Below are 20494 nucleotides of genomic sequence, written 5' to 3' on the forward strand. Positions count from 1 at the left end.
TCAAATGACCAGTTGTTGCTGTCCATCCCATTTGCCCGCACTGAACTTGGAAAGAAAGCTTTTGTGCATGCAGCCCCCTTGGCCTGGAATATTTGGCAAAAATGTTGGAGACTAATTGAACTGCCATCAGTGCATGTCTTCAAGGCCAACCTTAAAGGAAAACAGAACTCCATAAAATATTGTAATTGTTTCTCTTAATCATTGTTCTATTATTTTAATCCCTCACCTTGTTATAACTCAGTGTTTTAGGTTTTAATGTATTGTTGAAATGATTTAATGTTTTATTGTCTCAACGTTTTAATGTATTTTTAACCAACTATAGCTGCCTCTTGGCCAGGACTCCTTTGGAAAAGAGGTTTGTAGTCCAATGAAATTATCCTGGTTAAATGAAGGTCAATAATAATAATTATAATGATTATAATAATAATATGGTGATGGTCAATTCTATCTGAATAAAGTTGTAGAAGTAATCTACACTATTTATTTTTAAGACTATATTTGTACAATTAGGTTTGGTATGTGTGGTTTCTGAACATACTTGTCCTATTAGTGAGACAATAAAGCCAAACAGATGCTATACCAAACAGGATTTACTTAATAGATAAATTGGAATAAATAATCTCTAAAAAGTTTTAGTCAAGGTATTAGTAGAGCTTGTTATTAAAATAATTGTGCATTTTGTTGTACAAGCACTAAATTTGACACGGTGCTTGTTGCATAAAATTCAAATTTTGTCTAAAACCTAAGCGGCTCTGCTAAATTTTCAAACTGTAAGGGTAATTTTCTCATATAAATGATCAAAAATTGAGCATTGTGTCACTGAACTTCCAAATGTTGGACTCAGTTCTCTTTAGTTTAATTATGTAAAATGAGAGAAAACGTTTTCTCTAACTTTAGATTATAGACCCCAGACATCCATGGTATCAGCAATACGGTGATTAATCATAAACAACTTATGTACACTATAGCTTGTATCTTTCTTTGTTATCGCTTATGTGATTGCAGGTAAAGCAACTCATAGCACAACTGAACTTTGAACTGTTTGAGTATGAGGGGTGGTGTGGGGGGGGGGTGAATTGTCTAAATGACGTGCCTAGGGACTAATATATTACTGCAAGTGACTCACTCCCACCATACTTTAGTAAAAAATAAAGTCAGCGTGCCTACCTGATCTTTCTTGTCTCAGCTCTAAATGAGATGTAGCTCAGGGTTAACACTTGAGAGCTCTGGTTCATCACAAAAAGGGTGTGTTTGCCTAACCTCCACTCCTAAATTCTTTCAACCAGGATCCAGCTTGGTCCGTCACTCGAAGCCAACGATGTTTGCTCTGCTTTCTGGCCTCTGTTTGCTTTCTTCTTAGCTGGAGATTCCACCAGTTCGTCCGAGCAATGCTGGATTGCTGCAACATTTGGGTGCTTCGGTCTGTGGCTCAGCCTCCAAGATGCAAGCCATGAAGACAATAAAAACAGATTAAAGATGTAGCGCTTGCTATTACAGGGCTATAATACTTACATGCAATGTGGAATCTACTTTTGCATGAGGGTTTCTACCAAAAATAGGAAGTCTTATCTTTGTTGGCAGCTCTTACAAAGATTTGCAAGGTTTTCCCTTGAAGACATTGTGATTGTTCCCTCCCCATGGGGCCTTGCAACAGATTGGCATTCCATCCAGGGTGTACCCCGTCTTCGCCTACCTGGGACAGGCTCTGGCAACCCCATGACCCTGAAAGGAATATAGCGAGTTGAGAAAATGGATGGATGGTTAACTGGAAGTTCAGGACAAGAACTGTCGGATCAGTCGTCCATGTTGGATCTGGACTCCACTCGCTGATCAAGTCACTAAAAAAGTCATGGACCCAAATCTGATTGGTTGACGCGATGTGTCGACCTCACCAGAGTTCAAATGTTTTAACTCTGTATGCACCATGACGGCCAAATCGCGTAACAACGCTCAAATCACGCTGCTGTGATGTTGCATTCGCACGGCTGCATGTAGTGCTTCCAAAAATGCGCTATACGCAGTTTCATGAACGCGCATTCAACCTGTGGTGTTCACACCAGACACACAGAGAGCAGGACGGAGGGGATTCTACTTCTTACCAGAGCTTGTCTGCCACCAACAGTGGGATGAAAATTGATGTGGAAAGCCAAAGTGGTACAAATCCCGCAAATCTTGCTCAAGGCTTTTTGTATTCACAGCTCTGTTCCTAGAGATGTTTGTCTTGGTGTCATATTAATCTGGGCGGACACAAATACAATATGTACATGTCACCAATTCGGGTTCCTGATTGGTCACAATAGTGCCGTGATTAAGCGTAATGTTGTTCAACCTATTGAACTTTCAGCGCACAATCATTGAACCACCGATTTGTATGTAAAGCCCGTGACCTGACTTAAAAACTTGCATAAGGATGCATGATCAGGGGTGTTCCCGACGTGGAAGCCCAAAGGTCTGGTCTACATGCACTTGCACAGCATTTTCATTGAAAGTGGACGCTTCAACATGAGTCGATGCAGCTGGTTTGAATGTTGCTTCAGCCTGATGCAGCGCGCCCGACACAGGACCTCTGATCGCAAGTGGACAATGACTTAATAAACTGGATGCCCCTGACGCACAAATGGTGTTCGGTGTGAATGCAGCTTAAGGCATGTAAAGCAATGCTTGATGGGGCAAAAGAAAGCAAATATTCAATTTGTTAAAGAAACCTTGATTTAGTCTAATTTAAAGCTCTTCAAGATTGGATTTCGCAAACATTAAAGACCATGTAGTAGTTGAGAACTTGTTCATTTATTAGAGTTTAGTCTGTATTTGACCTGAACTATAGATGCTGGTTTGCAGTCGTATTTTATTTATCTCTCCCCTACAAAAAATAAATAAATAAATAAATAAATAAACAAACAGATTTTACTAGAGCTATGTTTTACAAACACTCACAACACTTTTGTTTAAATTGTTTGGGGGTATTATTAGCCGACTTGTTGAGGATCACATGAGGCCTTTAGGGGGAAGGGCAGTTTCTGGAGGGTGGTATGGCTTTAAGAGTGAAGTACCAGCACACACTCACTCCGCTCACTCCCACACACGAAAAGTTTGGAGCAGAGGGATTTACCTACGATAGGACGTGTCGGTGCTGCGCGATTTTCACAAGGGAGACGAATATCAACACAAAGCATAATGAGAGGCAACGTGTGAGCAACAGATCTCCATCAACTCTCAATGAAAGTGCTGAAGAAGTGAAAGAAAGTATTTTTTTTTGTTTTTGTTTTTACTACCGAGTGGGGGAGTTGCTGGCTGACTGATCTCCATGACTTTGTGTTGCCGTTCTGGAAAGCTTTGGCGCACGCGCCAGCAGCGTTCGGAGCGGTGATCGAGCAACTACGGCTCCTCTTCCACCATGTGGGAAAAGACTTAAGCGCACCTTTCGGGGGGTGTGGAGGAGGATATGAGCACACGTCCTCGGATTTGGCCGCGATCCTTCACTCTGTCGGGATGTCGGCGAGCCGCTCCGCCGCGGCTTGCGCTCGGACGCTGGCCCGTCTCTGCGCCCTGGCGCTCATCGTCGCCGCGGGACTCTGCTCGGAGCTGAGGGTGCGGGTTCGACTCTCTGACGGCCATTTGACCGAGGAGGTCCTGGAGGCGGACAGCGAGAAAGACTTTATATCACTGGAGTTCAAACAAGGGGACGGGACACTCATCACCTTCATGGCGGACTTTAAACAGGTGAGAGAAACACTCTAATCTGAGATCTCCAGAAAGAGACAATATTTAAAATAAATAAATAAATAACATGATGGGTTCAAACTCAATTGATTTCCTTTACACGTCTGTAATGCGACCCATATTCCACCTTTAAAGATTTAACCCCCCTGCAGCGTTCTCTGAAGTTCAGCTTTGAACTTACTGGAAAAGTTCATTCATGTTTTTTTCCTGCCATTGGAAGGCAAGACAGCTATTGCTCCTTAGATGGGGACCCCCCCGGGACCATGGACCACCACATTTACCAAACTCTTTGGAACGCTTTTGACTTCTCAGTGATTTGTCAAAAAAGGGAGGGAGATGGTGGCAGTATCTTCACTGGCTAAGTTCAACCAATGGGTTTTTGTGATGGTTGTTCGTCCCACAGAAGCTGGTGGGCTGGCGAGATGTGAAGGGGGGGAGATTTAGCAGGATTAGGTGGGTATGTCTGACCTTTTTTGATCTGCACGTCTGGTTCACTAACCTAAACGGCTAATTTTGAGTTGAAAGAGGAGAGGCCGTTGCCCCCAATCAATGGTGACACGCCATCAGAGGGAGGGAAACGTACAGTGGGTTGAGAGCATTTTCATCTGTGCCTTTCGCTTGTTGCACATGTGCGGACGAATTCACACATCCATCTGCCCATGTGGTTCTGTTTATTGGAGTGAAGCCTGTAAAACGTCTTAGATCACTTTACTTTTCCGCCGCCCGATTTATTTGCTCCAGTTGTAGGTCAACCTTCATTCCCAGCTCTCTTGGTCTTCGTCCTTGGCTCTTCCTCCATGTGGTTCCCATTCAGCTGTTGTGCAGTATCTCCAAGATTTATGGAAAGTCAGATGAGCTTCAACTCCCAGCTGCTCTGAATATACAGCTGAGATGAATGTAATGCAGAAAGAAAAGTGTTGTAAGGAATGTCAATAAGTTATGACTCTGCCTCACTGCTGGTCTGTAACAGAGACACTAAGCAGGTTATGGTCTGCTTCTTTTGTATTGTGAAGTGCACTTTGTGTTTAAACCCCGGCCTTGTCACACCGTCCTCCTTTTGAACACATCGTAACAGTCAAGTAGAGGTTTTTTCCATGAGGCACACATGGCGAGATCGGCTGGACGTGAGAACGGGGTACAGTAAAACTTATCCAAGCAGTGCATCACTGCGGGGATCAACTGAACTGTAACTTCAGGAGGGCTGCGTTTGCTCCTTAGGCATGTGGACATATGGAAAAGATGATGTGGTTTAGCCAGCTCACAGCACCTCTGTGTCATGATGAATAAATCTCAACATGCAGATAACAGTGGTGGGGGAGTTGATTATGTGAGTTCACTTACCATGCAGAATGGATTTCCTTTGAATTGTGTTTATTTCATTAACTTAATATTTTTTTTCCCCAAAATGAAAATAATCCAACAAGAACCCTAAAGTATGTGAAAAAGGAAATATTTTTTCTTTGGTCTTGCTTATTGCACTTTTGCAACACGAGCACTTTTCTTTAGCAATTTCCCAGCTGGGGGTTTCTAACACATTTCCATAGTTTTGTACAGTAACAACTTCAGTTATGGTCTTACTGCGGTTCCCGTCCTTGCACAACCATAATCCATCTGCTCTGCATAAACCACATTTTGCCTCCTAATCTGAGGGAAATGTCTCGCATATTTGAAAGACTGTTTTTGGGCAGAAACTTTTATCATAGGAGCTATTCTTGTATTCTTCCTCTTTTTTTCTTGTCCATTTTTTTGTCGTCTCTTGATTCACAGCAATTTGAATTAGAACATTCTCAGAAATGCAATTTTTAAGCGTAATTTTCTTAATATGTGTCTAACACCAGCAGAAAAATCCTACAAGAATGTGTTAAAAACACCATTTTCATCAGAGTGGGTCTTTAAAGAAAGTTGCATCTGTCTGAATAAATTATGAAAATTAGCCTATATCCACAGCTTAGTGTCTTGTTGTTAAAATATTTAAAAAAGCATGTTTAATGTTGCTCTTTCATTTTGATTTGCCTCAGGCAAAACAGTCTGTAAACCTTTCAGTTTGGTGAAGTTATATAAGACTTACCGATGCTTTAAAAAGTACAGTTAAGAAGCCCAGCAGTGCATATCTTAACTCTGGTTCACAGGAATAATTCCAAATCTAACTTTATGACAGACTCACACTAAAGGGCTCAGAAAGTATTGGTTCTTTGTTGAAAAGGAGTGAATCTACATCACTGCATACATGCTGGGAGTGACCCCTTGTTGTGCAGGTGGGTCAAAGGATCCACAGATGACTGGAGGCCACTTTACAGCATCTCTGATTATCATGTTAAATGCTTTTTGGTGTGATAAACAATGGCACTGTGGTGGGAGTGTGTCTGCCTTTTAATACTTCTTTAACTTTAACCCGAAGACGCGGATTGGGTTTCAGCCTCGGGCGGCGATGCCCTCGGGTCAACTTTCTGTAGTGCGCTCTCCCAAAGCATGCAGGCTCTCAAAGAACACACCCAACAGTAGAGTCCTGCAGTGAATGAGTGGGAAGTTGTTCACACGCTGATATGTCAGGCTTGTATTTGTAGGTGGAAATTCAGCTTGGTTGGTCTTTCCTTCCTTTGTGCTCACTTAGAGTCAAAGAATGATCCGCTGTGCCAGATCTGGATTTGGTCTGTTTGTCTTTCAAGTAACTATTTGATTTAGTCAGATTATTAGAATGTGTTCTTTTTAAAATTGTAAAACAACACCAGCAAAACAAGAATTGCATGTTATAATTCACCATTGCTTGAGTTGTGGATCATTTGTCACTCTGTCACCTTTGTCTTTGCTTTGGCTGCCATACCTTAACTTTTTGTTTCATAACTTGTACAAACGTGTTTAAGTCTTCTTTGCTTGTAAAAAGTCACCTGTTACAGGAAGTACTTTTGATTCCGATGTGCAGTATCTCGTGGGAAAGTTTCTTACAGTGCTCATACAGAAGTTGACGGTGAGTCATCAGTCAGTCACTCAGGCCTCTTTCACACATGAATTACCTTTTGGTAATTTTGTCGACAGGTTTTTGTCACTGGTTAAAAAAAGATCCCATGGTTCCACATTTTTATTAATAAATGAATTAACTTTCCTTTTCCACATAGCAGCCTGACAAATGGTTTATACTAGTTCCATTTGGGCCAGCAGATGGATTTCAAAGTGCTGGGGTGTTATGCTGTGAGATAAGCCACTAATGTAGAAAAAAATAAGCTATTCAATAGGGCTGGACGATATAAGGAAAACTTGCGAATTGCGATATTAGTGATCAATATTGCGATGATGATATTACTCGGGATAAATGAACAAATAGCAAAAAAACTAAATACATCATTTCCATTTCACTGCAACAGTTTAATTGAAATAAGAGTCAACATAAATTATAATCCAAATGACCCTTGTCTACATAGGAGGCAAGCATGTAACATAAAATGGCTCCATCTGATTGGTCAATGATGTAAAGGAGTCCATCTGATCCCGGTCAAATGCATAAATCATTTATTTGATTCATTAAATACTTCAAGCTGCCATAAGATTGTTTAAGGACATTTAAGATAAGCATTTATTGCAGTTTTTTCAGACTTTTGCGATATGCATATTGCACAGCTTGATATTGCGATAACGATAAATTTGCAATCTATTGTGCAGGCCTACTACTCAACAACTTTTGCTGCATGCCTTTTCTTTATTTCACCTTTACTTCTCCGTAGTGTTACACTATTACTTTTTTTTCTCGCCATGGGTATTTATGACTTAAACTTCATACCCATTCTTTGCCATCTTGAATGATTTGTCAACCCCTATATTTCTGTTTATCTCATAATACTGACTAGGTGTGTTAAACAAAAAGAGAAACTGAAAGTGTGGAACTGCAAGACCACTTTTACTTCACCCGAAAAATTAATTTATATATATATATTATTCAAAGTTGTAGTAAGAAAGACATGGTATTTTACATTATGTGATGCATGGCACGCCATATAGATCATGTCAAAACGCAGTATTTTGAGATAACTATGTTGTAGTTCTAAATGCAAATGTCAGTTGTGTCACACCGTTGAAATCCTGTGAACAATGGTAATCAACATTTCTGAATTCTATCGACAAACTTTGTTGCAAGTTGTTATTGTTAGATGGGTATTTAAGGCTGGATCCATAAATGGATCTGTTTACATTAGGACACCTGACAATGCCTCAAAATTTAATGAAAAACACTGTTAAAAATTAAACTGCTGAAGGTTTTTTTTTTTCTTCTCACAGTTGGAAAACAAGAACCTTAATCAAGTTTTAGTGTTTCTCGTTGATTTTAAAGTTTGTATTGGTAGTCCCCAGTTTTCTGGTTCTTTCGTCCTGACCAGCAAACTTTTTATTTTTTTACTAGGCACTAGATTTCTTGTCCTTGAAATAGCAGGTTTTCAGTTAGGGTCTTCCACAGAGTGCAATGTTACATTGGAAAATACTAAACAGCAAGAACATACACTACTTAGCAAATCTTTCCCTTTTCTTCAATCTGATGAGGTTAGACTTGATATTTTTTGTATATTCTCTTTTTGTTCTGCATGAATCATTTTGAGGAGAGCTCATATTACAGCAAAGACTTGAGAAACTGGAATATCTTATTTTATCTAAATAACAGCCCTAAACTGTCCTTTAAGGTTTGCCACTTAATTGCAGCTGTGAAGGCGGATTCACACCCAAGCTTATTGCTGTACTTAACACTTTCTCTGCATTCAACATCATTCACACTGTTATTTAGGCACACAAGTGTTCATTTACAAGAAAACAGAGGGCCTTGTTTCAATTAAATCATGGTGTGCTTATTTATTCCATACTACTGTTCAGTACAGCTTTTGCACTTACCAATTGACGTGAACCATTTGAGGATGTGAATGCTGGCTTGGACCAAATGGCAGCCTGCCTTCCACTGCCCACCAGTGAAGATCCAGTGCTCTGACCTTAAAGTAATGGACTCTTTCAAGAGCTCTGTTGTTCATTTGGACAGGAACGTCTAATAGACAGCAAACCTGGATGTACAGAAATGGTGAGAGCAGCATTCAGCTCCTCAGGACGCTGAGGTCCTTTGGTATAAGTAGGGTCATCCTCGAGACTGTTGAATCTGTGAGGGCTTCTATACGTTTTCGTGTAGGCAGCTGTTGTGTAGATGGCTGTTGTTTGCAGACAGTGACAAAAACAGACTCAAGAAACTGGTGTAGACAGCCTGATCTGCCCTGGGATGCCCCCTGGACTCCGTTGAGGAGGTTGCTAATGGAAGGTTGTTAGCAGAGCTAACTTCCTTTAGGAACCCCCACCCCCCCCCCCCCACCCCCCCAGCCACCCACCCACTGCAATAGACTGTTGAGACCCTAAGAACTCCTTCAGTAAAAGACTCATTCACCCCCTGTGCAGAAAGGAACTCTAACTGCAGGTCATTGATTACTCTTCTCACCCATAAAACTCACAGGAAGAAGTGCATGGAATATATTTTTACACTACAAAAACCAGGTTTTATTTCATGTGCAACAACATATGAAAGAGATAAAGCAAAATAAAAGGCTCAATGGGACTCAAGCCACCTCTGTTGGTGATGTCTTATCTAACAGCCTCATTTCCTTCCATTTTAGTACTCACTGTTTACCTTTCTCCCTTCAATTTCCTGAATGCAGTCTTATAATTGTTCAGTTATTTGCTTAATTGTATCCAGATTGTCTGTGAAGGATTCATAGCTTGTTCATTGTTAACCCCTTCAATGTTCTACTGTTTTTAAAGAATTCAACTACAAGTTTGAGACTTTTATCTTGTTCCATGTCTTTGCTTCTGCGTTAATGTTGATGGCCCTTTGCAACGGCAAAAGTCGCCTTTCATTCTTGTCTGAAAAATAGCCGAGAGGAACGCCTTCCTTTCCATGGCCTCCAGTGTTTTGATTGTCCATTCACTGTCTCTGTTTACTAATTGGTTTGCTCTTTGGGCAGCCAGGTGTGACCAGCCCTAAATGTGACTCCACATTCCTTCCTTTGGAGCATCTGTAATTAGCTTCAACTCAAGCATTTCGTAGCTTCCCAGCTTTTCTCTGGCTCCTTTTGTCTGCGTGCCACTCTGACTCTCCCTCTTCTAAACTGATCTTTAATCCCTGCCCCACACCTGTGGCTTTTATTTTTTTACTGACTTTCCTGTTACTCCAAGGCAAATCCCCCCCACATTGTCACAAAACGCTTTCAATTAGAAGTCACCTTGACAACCTAAAAGTAAATATATTTACTTAGATGTGTTGTTAAGCTCTTGTAAGAAAAGTCTGTATGGGTCTAATTTTATGCATTCAGGATGGAACAGGTAAAGAACAGAAAAATTACTTTCTTTTTTTTTCAGGTTGTATTTTTTTGGAGTGCAAATGTGCAAAATACGGACTCATCAGTCTGGCTGATCAGTCATCCTGCATTGATGGCCAACTAACTCAACAGACAGGGTCTTAAAGGGGCTTTCAAAACAGGAAGGGCTTTGTGCACAGTCAACAACTGTGTGTTTAGTTGGTCATTTGTGTGTTTTTAAAATGTCATTGTTCTTTTTAACAAGTGGATAGCAAAATGAATCCCAGAGAGAGGGAGAGCTGCACTCTATTTCACTGTTAATAAAACTGGTATACAGGTTACAGTGCTTGAGACTGCTTACTGTAAATGGCACCACTTGACTCTGTCAATGGGCTTTTGTGCCTTCGCTTAAGTTATGTGGACCACCAAAGAAACCAACCCCCATTGCTTTTCAGTTTTAACAGGTATCATGTCCCACCAGTTAGGTTGTGAAATTCATACTTCTGTTTGGCTGTTTGCCAGTTGTAGTTTGTGGGTGTAGAACAGCAATGTCATGGAGTCTGTACTTGCATGTTTTATTTATAGCTATGCTGACATTTATGCAGCTCTTGTTGAGCGGAAAAAAAGTCAAGGCTGTGCTTTGATTGTGAATTGCCTGTGCTTTTTATGAGAGCCAAGAGCTGCTCTTTTAATTCCTAATGTGGATACCTGGTGATTTTCTCTAAAGTTGGTCTGAGACCCTTTCATTTTAGTTGGTCAGTGGAAAAACCTTAATGAAGGGGTTGTCTTATGATCCCAATGTTGCCTTACCTCTTCAATTAGTAGCTATAAATGGGTAGACTGTACTGTTCATTTCTGAACTGTAGCTGGCTCACCACACTTTGTTTTACCTCAAATTTGTTGATGTAAAACAAGCTGATTGGGATGTAATTATGTTTTTTATATTCAAAAGAGCAAGAACCGCATAACATGCGTCTTTCGCTGATAGATGATCTTTATAATGTGTGTGCAATAAGTCTAAGTATTTGTTTTCTTGTATCTCCCAATTTACATTTTTTGACTCACTATCAGGTCATCTGGAACATTTTAAATGTCTTGAACCTGTCTATTGTTCACTCCTTGTGTTTGTACATCATTACAGGGTATACAAACAGGTCAGACTTGTGGTCATTTCACACTGGCACAATATCTTGCTACCCAAACACCAATTTGTCCATCAGCATGCAGCATGCATAGAAACAGTAAATAATGGGTACAAAATACATATACATTGTAATGATTCCTGCTATTATGGCGGTTTAGTGGGTGGGTGGGGTGCTTTATAATTTTTTGTCATTGTTCTTACTGGCTTATTATCTTCTTTATTAGAAGAAAGCATCATGAGTGTTGGCTGAGTCTCATAATGTCTTCCTTATTGCTAGGTTCAGGTCAGTCAATAAAATCTAGGTTGCTGAACTAAATTTTTACTCTTGTCCATCACGCTTGGGTATCCCTGCTTTAAGTACTTTTTTATTCCTTCCTAATGCACCACAGATGGAAAAAAAACTGTTTATTACTAAGCAGACATAGTACAAAGTTTACTGTGTACTATAAATTAAATTGGCACCAGTTGGTATTTCCCCCTTTTGTTCTTCATTAGCAGCTCATAGTAGAAGCTAAAGTAAAGAATATGTACTGCAGCTTGTTGACATGCTTTAGCTTAAATTTGTGATTGGTTTTCTTTGTTCTGCCATCAAAGGAGAAGGCCATTAATGGTGTCACTTGGCATTTGTCATATGTAGTGGATTGAGGAGCAGAATTCAATTCAATCCAATTTTATTTGTAAAGCTCAAAATCACAACAACAGTCGTCTCGATGGGCTACGAAGTGAAACATGAACTCAAAAGGATCATGAATACAAAGAGTTCAATAGGAAAATACTAAAATGAACTGACAAACTGACTAAGCTATACTGGCATCCCTGCCCTTAGACCCCCCTTCGCAGAAGTCGCTAAAGTGGTAAAATGAACAAGGTGGATTGAGAAGTTGGATGTGTGAGTGTGCAGTAATTGTACTTTAAATTAAGGAGGAAAATGCCTTTTATAATGTGTGATAAAGAATAGATTTGGATTGTTTTTTTCTGGCTATTTTTTTGCATTTCAGTACGTCAGCCTTTTCTTTTTTTTTTCTTCTGACAAGCAAAACTGTTGATTACACGCTCTATAGTGTCAAACGTGGTAAAATCACAACCAAAATTGTGGGGTGTTTTTTTTTTGTCCAGTGTTGTGCCTTTGGTCACTCCATAGTGCAACTGCAGAATACAATGTGTCAGAGCACATGAAAAATGTTTTTTTTACTTTCTTTTGAACATGCTATAAAATCCCTAGTCCCAGAAGAGATTATTTTGATAAACTAATTTGAAACTAATTTCAAAAAGACTTGTGTTCTGTTCTTCTAGAGCCAATAAAAAAACATCACTCTTTAACAGCTGAGCAAAAAGTGTTTAGAAAGGCCATGCTTTGATTCACACAAAACAAAGACACAGAATAGATCGTGACCAACTTGTACTTGTATGGATAGATCCATACAAGTACAAGTACAATAGATCCATTTTAAAATGGAAACACTCAAAATATCAGACTGGTCTGGACCGGACCGTACCACTTAGTTTTTAAAGACCCTGAAAACTGTGTTTTTGCTGTTTTTAACAAGACCCATGTGGCAGTTTTGTTTTGACGATGGAGGATATATTAGGAAAATCCTGCTCAAAATGGCATTTCTGAGTATTTCTTTATTGAAATGTGACTCATAAGTGGGCCAAAAAATGCTATTTGAAAAAAAAAACTTATTTGTGACATTGAAAATATGCTGGTCAGGCCGTAAACTACCTGAGCTCTCTTGGGGAAGAGTGATGGGGGGGTAGGGTACCGCCAACAACTTGGAGGGAAATTTCTAATGAACTCCTGCCGCTCTGTAGAAACTATGTCTTACGAAACAATACATATTTTTAAATTATTGTCCAAGAACGGCATAATCATTATGAAATGTCCACTGGAAACACTTTTAAAATGTTATCATCACAAAATGATACATTATATAATAATCATACTTGTATAAGCTTAAAAGTAAGAGTATATGTTGACTGTACATAAAAATGCACTGTAAAACTAGTGGATTTTATAGATCAAAACATTACAGTTGATAATGTATGATTTGTGCTTGGTGATAAAACTAATTAAACCATGTCATTTTTTTTTCATTCTAGTTGTAAAGTATAATTACATGGTGACTGTTTTCTTTGCAGAGAACTGAAACTGCAAACGGCTTAAATAGGTAGCATGTTCCTTCCCTCCGTCACTTTGGTTTCATGGAATAATCAGATTGTCAGTTGATAGGGTTGTGCTTGTTTTTAGTTTTATTTGAGGTTGATTGTAAGAAAGTAACATCTTGACCTATGGTTAGATTTCGACACTCAAGGCTGTAACTGTTTATGCTATTGCTGTACTCTTGACCTCGGTAGACACAAGACAATCATTAAACAGGACATGACCTCAAAGAAGAGGATCTCGCTCTCAAATAAAAAATAATGATTAAAAAAAACGACCAAACTACCTGTCTTCAATGCAATTAGCACGAAGTCTGTGGAGTCTCATGTCAGCATTATGGGGGGTCTTGTAGCATCTTCACGTTCCATGGTATTTGCCTGGTGTATCAACAATCCCTTTTCCTTATATCCTGTTCTGTTTTGCTGGTGATGCATTCCTCCTCTTCCTCTGCTAGTTTTGACATTCTCTTTAATCTTGTCAGCTTTTGTCTTATTATTATCCTCGCAAGGGAAAAAGCCTATGTAATTTTGTCTGTCTGGATTTCGGTCCTTTGAATCCAGTGTTCCCTGAAACCTTGGGCATTTTACAGAGATATAATCAATATTTGCTCTGTAATTTTCTTTCCAAAGGTCAAACAGTACTGCATGGTTGTCTTGTGTAATCCCCCCCCCCCCCCCCCCCGCACTTTTTATTGTATGCTTGCAAGAAAGGTAAAAATGTGGAAACACTGGGTGCACATCTTTTATGAGTCTACACTTCCTTTAATGCTTATTTAGGTTATTTTTGGGTTGCTAATTCATCTCAATTTCTACAGCGAAGGGGTTGACGGCCTTTAAACTCTAATTTCTGGGAAACTAGTTTGCTTCAGATGGGTGTGTGAAAAGTGGAGGAGGGGTGTTTGAGAATGTGCGTGTTTGTTTTGAAGCTAAAACTAAAGATGGGGGTAGATGTCCAGTGAAAAAGACAGGTCTGAGGTTCCACTCTTCTCATTGTTAGCTTCCCATCATGCTTTGCTTTCCCTTTGACAGAATTTTTATGTCCTTGGGTTTGGTGCCAGATCTGTCACATCATTGCCAACAGTAACACTCTATGATGTTCCAATTTGAAGAATGCCACATGAAATAACATTTTAGCATGTGACGTTTAAATTCTGATAAGATTGTAAGGAAACAGCCCTGAGGCTTTCCACTCAACAAAGCAAATAACCATAGCCACACAGGCGCAATGTTGCACAGTCAATAGATACTAGGAAGTATCAACCGACTGTTGATGAGTCTTTATGGGCACAATAAATGTAAACCTCTCGGTTCTTTTAGCAAACAGTCGTTTGAATGTCTTTGAACTCTATTGGAAGCATCTGGAAAAAGCACTGACTGCATCAAGTACAGCCATGGAAAGAATACTTGTTCTGATCCGAATGAGCTGCACATTTAAACAGACACTCCAAGCCTTGCCTCACACATCGTTCTAATGTCCTCCAGGAACCATCTGTTTATCTGTTCAACCACTTATCTTTCCTTCCCCGTCTCTTTTGCAGGATGTGAAAATATTTAGAGCGCTGATCCTGGGTGAACTGGAAAGAGGGCAGAACCAATACCAAGCCCTGTGCTTCATCTCTCGCCTCAACCGCAATGAGATCATCCCCAGTGAGTCCATGGCTCGTCTCAGACAGGTATAATGCTTAAAAAACTTTTGTGTGTATTTTTTGGGTGCAAGTCAGAAATGTCATACATTTTTATCAAGTTATGCAAGGACACTAATGCAAAGGGGGGGGGGGGGTATACTCCTAGGGATTCATTTAAAACACTTGAACCATAAAATGTTGCATTCCTTAGTATTGCATAGTGAGATAGAAAAAGTGGATCTTGTTTAGGAGAGCTGAAAAGAAACAACATGACAAACATCTTAGATAAGAGTTCCAGCCTACTTTTAGTCCCCTTAAAATGATAGTAAATCCCAAAGGAGTCTTTCTGTATCCTGAACGGTTGATGCGGCTGACTGACATTTAGGTCATCTGCTTGTTGTTGCTGGTGATAAATACAATGAGTAAGAAATACTGATAAGAAATGGAAAGCAAATGATACTGTCACTTTGAAGGTGTTCTGCTGATCTCAACTGGCAAAGTGGTTTGGTGATTGAAGGAAAACTTTGAGGTCCTTCAACTAAGAAAGATCTGCCAATTAGAGGCAGACTGACCGTTCCTGAAACTGAAGTCACCAAAGAAGTTAAAAAGTTCCACAGTGGAAGGGTTCTTCTGAGTATTGATTATGTGAAGGCTGTGTGGATGGTCTCTGAAGGTGTCTTTTAAGGGACGTTCTAGGAGTATGGTATTTTTGATTTGCTAAAGGCCACCAAGTGTACGAGATGAATGTATTGTTTTGCGTTGCACATTGCCAACAGTAAGACATACTCACCTCCAGTGGATGTTAAGACTCCACTTGAGCTGCCAGTCTGTCATTGATTCTGTTCAAAACGTTTCTAAACAAGACGCAGATGGATTCCAGTTCAAGGACAACAGTCTGGGGACGGTCTGGTTTGTGTGACAAATGCAAAAGGGCTATGTGGTGAAGTGGCTTCTGGTCTGACTCCAGCTACTTCCAATTTACACATGACTCAAAACAGAAGTTTTGGGGTTGCCTCTTCGTCTGTGGCCATAAATTTTAGTTGTAAAATACTGGAATGCTTTTTATAGGTCGGGAGTTACGCACTCCTCCCCCAAGTAGAGGGGTATTTTGTGGTTTTTGGGCCTACTCCCAGCACACCGTTCAATCTGTGCAGGATTCCGTTTTGTCCCAAGGTATGGCTTATTTGGCTGATGTGATTGCTTTGGTGCCATTTTTGTTCAGAGAGAACTTAGCCTGTTTAAGCATAAATAGTCCACAGTATGGTTGAAGTGTGAGCACAAGGAATAGTTTGACGTCATTTGTCTGTTCTTATGGTCTTATAAACTTAGATGAAAATAAGAAACCATTTGGACTGTGACAAATGATTTCCAAGCAAAGATAAGGGTGTCCGTCTGTAGCCAAAGTTGAGTCTTTGCTGGAAATTTGGCCCATGCTAACCCGAAACTGCTTAATTAAACTCACAAAACTGAATACACTCAAAAACCAGTAGTGGAATGGATGTACTTGCTGCTAATTTAATATGATGGACCCTCGTTGCATTGTCTGGAGGCCCTACATTATAATGAAGGAACTTGAGGTTGACTGATAGATCTGAGCATTGTCCACTTAACTTACTCTCAAATTGATCCACGAGCTTTTGAAAATAAAATAGTTATACAGTTGGCTAGAGTTGGGTTTCTACAGGATTCTTTGGAAAGACCATGATGAGCTTGGATCTTGTAGCAGAGCACCTGCTCCTCCACATTGAGAGAAGCCAGCTGATGAAGTTCAGACATCTGGTTAGACTGTCTCATGGATGCCTTCCTGGTGATGTTTTAGGTACTGGCATGTCCAGCGGGAGAAGGCCCTGGGCCAGACAGAAGACAAGCTGGAGAAATGTTATCTCTTGACTGGTCTGGGAATGTCTTAGACTTTGAATGTGAAGAATTGAAAACAGGAGTATAAAAATTCAACAAGCAGAAATGTTATTTATTTGAAATAAAAACAATTATTACAGATTAATTGTAGTTTGACGTTTAAGCAGTAACCAGTGGTAAAGTGCTTCTGGCCCAAGTTATCAGAAGCTACTCATTACTGGCATTTGGGCAAAGTTCTTTGGTGCCAAAAAGGGAATACTTAGATCCACTTAAGCCTTTTAATGTATCCAACCAAAATGGCAGACTTTTAAAAATAATTATTTTTTTGTTTTGCATCCAAATTGGTACTTGCATGAAGATGTCTCATTATTTGAGCAGTTTTTTTTTTCCTTCTTTTGCATCATTCATTCTGAAACGAGCTCATTCACGATTTCTTAGAAAAATCCTCAGGCGATCCGCTTGGCAGAGGAGCGTAGGGGCCTGGAGCAGCTGACGGTGAGCGTTGCTGTTAATCTTAGTAGAGCCTGGCAGCTCAGTCCTCACATCCACAACATGTGCAGTGAAGCTCAGGAGGCCATTTACACCAGGGAGGCCGATGTAAAATATTGGCTGGACAAAGGTAATTATCTCTCAGCTTATCACCCATGTTATACCCATGTTGTCTTTTGTTCTCCTGTTTTACATTGTTTTCTAGATGGGTTTTTTTTTTTCAGTTTACTGCATGGTCTGCTTCCATCACTTCTTGGTTCTATCACCATACTTCTCTCCCTATGGGGCGCACCAGATTAGAAGAAGCACCGCCAATGAATTGTTTATTTTCAAACTTATGTCAGATGTGGGGTGCACCATCTTAAGCGAGACAAAAGAATCAAAGATCAGTCCATCAGTTAGACTTGTGTTCACAGTAATTGTAAGTCTTGTTTTGTAATAGGCTACATGTTAGCGACGTTGGCATATTCACAATACCTCTAACTCCCAATCTTGTTTGCAACACTTAAAAAAACAGTGGTACAGCTAAGACAAACATTACTGTGACTACGCCTACTTGCAACCATGTTAGTAATGTGTAAAAAAAAAACACACACAGTCCAACACCGCAACACTTTGTTTGCGATACTTAAGAAAAGATACTAAAATTTTGACAGAGTGCTGTGTATCTCTCAAAATATCATTAACCAGAATGAATCTATATATAAGGCACTCAACATTATAGGGCATACTGTAGTTTTGCTTTTGTTTTTTAAATGGTTTTTAATTGCGCCTCATAGCATGGAAAATATTGTACTTTGAGTTATTCCTCATTTTAACAGTTTAAGGCATCTGAGCAATTTTCCCACCTTTCATCTGTTTTTTCCCCCCCCGTAAATTCTCCCCCAAAAAAATCAGTTTCTTTGATGATGTTTTTAACGACCCATATTTGATTTTGAATAATCAGTCCTAATAAATCCAATCGTCCACACTGAAGGGGATCCGTATGGTGGCGTTTTTACCCACTGACAGCTCTGTTATGAGGGAAACAATGTCGACGGTCACGGTTTAGTAAGCGCCATCATCTGCTGCGGGAATCTCCATAGCTCCTCTTTAACATAACAAAGCTGCTATTTATTATGCCCCTCCAGAGTTCAATGCAGAGTTTAATTGAGTGAAAAAGGAAAAAGGCGAGAGAATCACACATCTGTTAGGCGGGGATGCTCTTTTAGGTGCCACAAGCTGTGATCCTAATGCGTCTTATGTGTTTTGTTTTTTTTTTGTTTTTAGGAGTGGACGGGTCTGTATTTGAAGTCCTGCCCCAAGCAACAGAACTGCCGAGCTTGCAGGCCTGTCATTCCACTAAAGACTTGTGGCAGCCGTGCGTCTGCACATACAGCCTGCGTCTGGAGTGGTACCCGTGTCTGCTGAAGTACTGCCGCACCCGGGACGCCACAGGCAAAGGCTCCACCTACAAGTGTGGCATAAAGAGCTGCAGCAAAGGCTACTATTTCACCTACTATGTTCCCCAAAAACAGCTCTGTCTATGGAATGAGGAGACTTAGCGTTGTCTGTGGCATAACTGGCGAAAAAGTTTTTTCTTTCTCCCCCATTCGTCAAGAGTGTGTGCTTCAGCTCACACCCTAAATGCAGTAACGCTGGTGTGACGATAAGGGAAGCGGTCTCAAGCAGGGATTGTTGGGATTTAAAACTGTTCTACATGTTCCACATGAGACCAAAATGTTTAAGGAAAAGCCTTTAAACTCTAAGCTGTTCTAGGTGGAAGATGCCTCATTAATGCTCGATTGACTGTGACTTTGCCAAAAGAAAAAAAAACTGTCACTTTTGTGCCTTTTTTTGTGGAGAAAATATTGGAGCAAATGACAACAGAAATGACCTCTCAAACAAGTATGCACGAAGCTGGACACGAATGATCTGATAAGGCTGAGCACCAGCATAGGAGCAGCAGTCCGGCATTCACTGTCCACAGAAGTTGGACAAATCCAGCAGTTTGCCCTTGCGAAGGAAAACGGATTTAACTCTTCTGCAAAGCTCGATAAGAAACTGTGCAAACTAGAATCAAGCTTTTTTTTGTTTGTTTTTTTCAAAAATAAATAAGCTGGCAGACTAAGACAGTGCCTTGCAAAGTTTTATTTATTTTGACAGCAAAATGAATATATTTTTAATCTTCATGTCATTGTAAACCTGTTGTTTTCCTTTTTTTATGTTCATACTGATTAAGATCATAGGGCTGTTTTTTCTAAACCACAGATCCTCAATCGCAAAAAATAATTCAAATCCGTTCAAGTATTTTTCCCCCTTTTTTTTGTTTTGTTTTCATCCATATGTGATTTTGATGTGTTACTTATGTGGACTTAATTGTCATTAAACAGTAAATTGACTATTAACATAAGGACTGATTTTCATAAACCCATTTTTGTTCATAAGGGAGTCATAATTATTATAAGTCTAACATTTTAAGTCTGTGTAAAAAGTGCCAAATAGACCAAAAGGTGAAATTCATTTTTTTCTTCTTTTCATATTTGAACTTGGGATATTGTGCAGCTAATTTAGTGTTTATTGTCGCCATCTTCTGGTGGATGAGTGTAAAAGATTCATGTTTTCTTTTTTAAACAGGTTGCCTTTTTTGTTCATTCTCCATGTGAATATCTAAATAGTCTATAATTTATTCATTGAGGACTCCTGTTAGGGATATGTATGGAGCACTTGTGGGACCAAGTTAAGTGTAAGTGATGAGTTGAAGCAGGATTTTTGAATGATCTCTTTAATTTTGGCCTTTTACTGTGAGCTATTCCTTTTGTCCCTTTTGTTTTTGAGTTTAACTAAAGAACCAAATGAGTGAAACATTTCTGCTTGTAGCCTTTGATCAAGTGCCTTACCTTTTCCAATGATTTTTTTGTCACGTAATAAAAAAATATAAAAAGTGTTCAACTTTGTTTTTGTTTGTGTATACATTTACACATGTAAAAAGTGAGGGGGGGGGGTAGGTAATGTAGAATTTGTTTTACAAAGGTAAGTTCAATCAAGTTTTTTTCCACTACACTAATTATTTGATATTAAGACATTAAGCAAACGCCGAGATGTTTTTGGTTTTTATTATTTTCGAACTATTTACTTGATGCTTGATTTTGTGTCTGTGCTTGAGAAATGCACGTGTGCGTGTAGATCAATGAATAAGAGCTTAATAAATT

At 39.6% G+C, this 20494-nt stretch overlaps 1 protein-coding gene across 1 annotated transcript; it reads left to right on the forward strand.

Moving 5' to 3' along the window:
* The first annotated feature begins 3061 nt into the window (after positions 1–3061).
* oaf (out at first homolog) lies at positions 3062–20229 on the forward strand. The gene is made up of 4 exons (XM_004075418.4): positions 3062–3720; positions 14871–15005; positions 17253–17433; positions 18573–20229. Exons 1-4 carry the CDS (start codon positions 3490–3492, stop codon positions 18845–18847), a joined length of 822 nt encoding a protein of 273 aa, XP_004075466.2. The 5' UTR covers positions 3062–3489; the 3' UTR covers positions 18848–20229.
* The last annotated feature ends 265 nt before the right edge of the window (positions 20230–20494 follow it).

This window comes from Oryzias latipes, chromosome 13 (genome assembly GCF_002234675.1).
Source record: "Oryzias latipes chromosome 13, ASM223467v1".
Lineage (NCBI taxonomy): Eukaryota > Metazoa > Chordata > Actinopteri > Beloniformes > Adrianichthyidae > Oryzias > Oryzias latipes.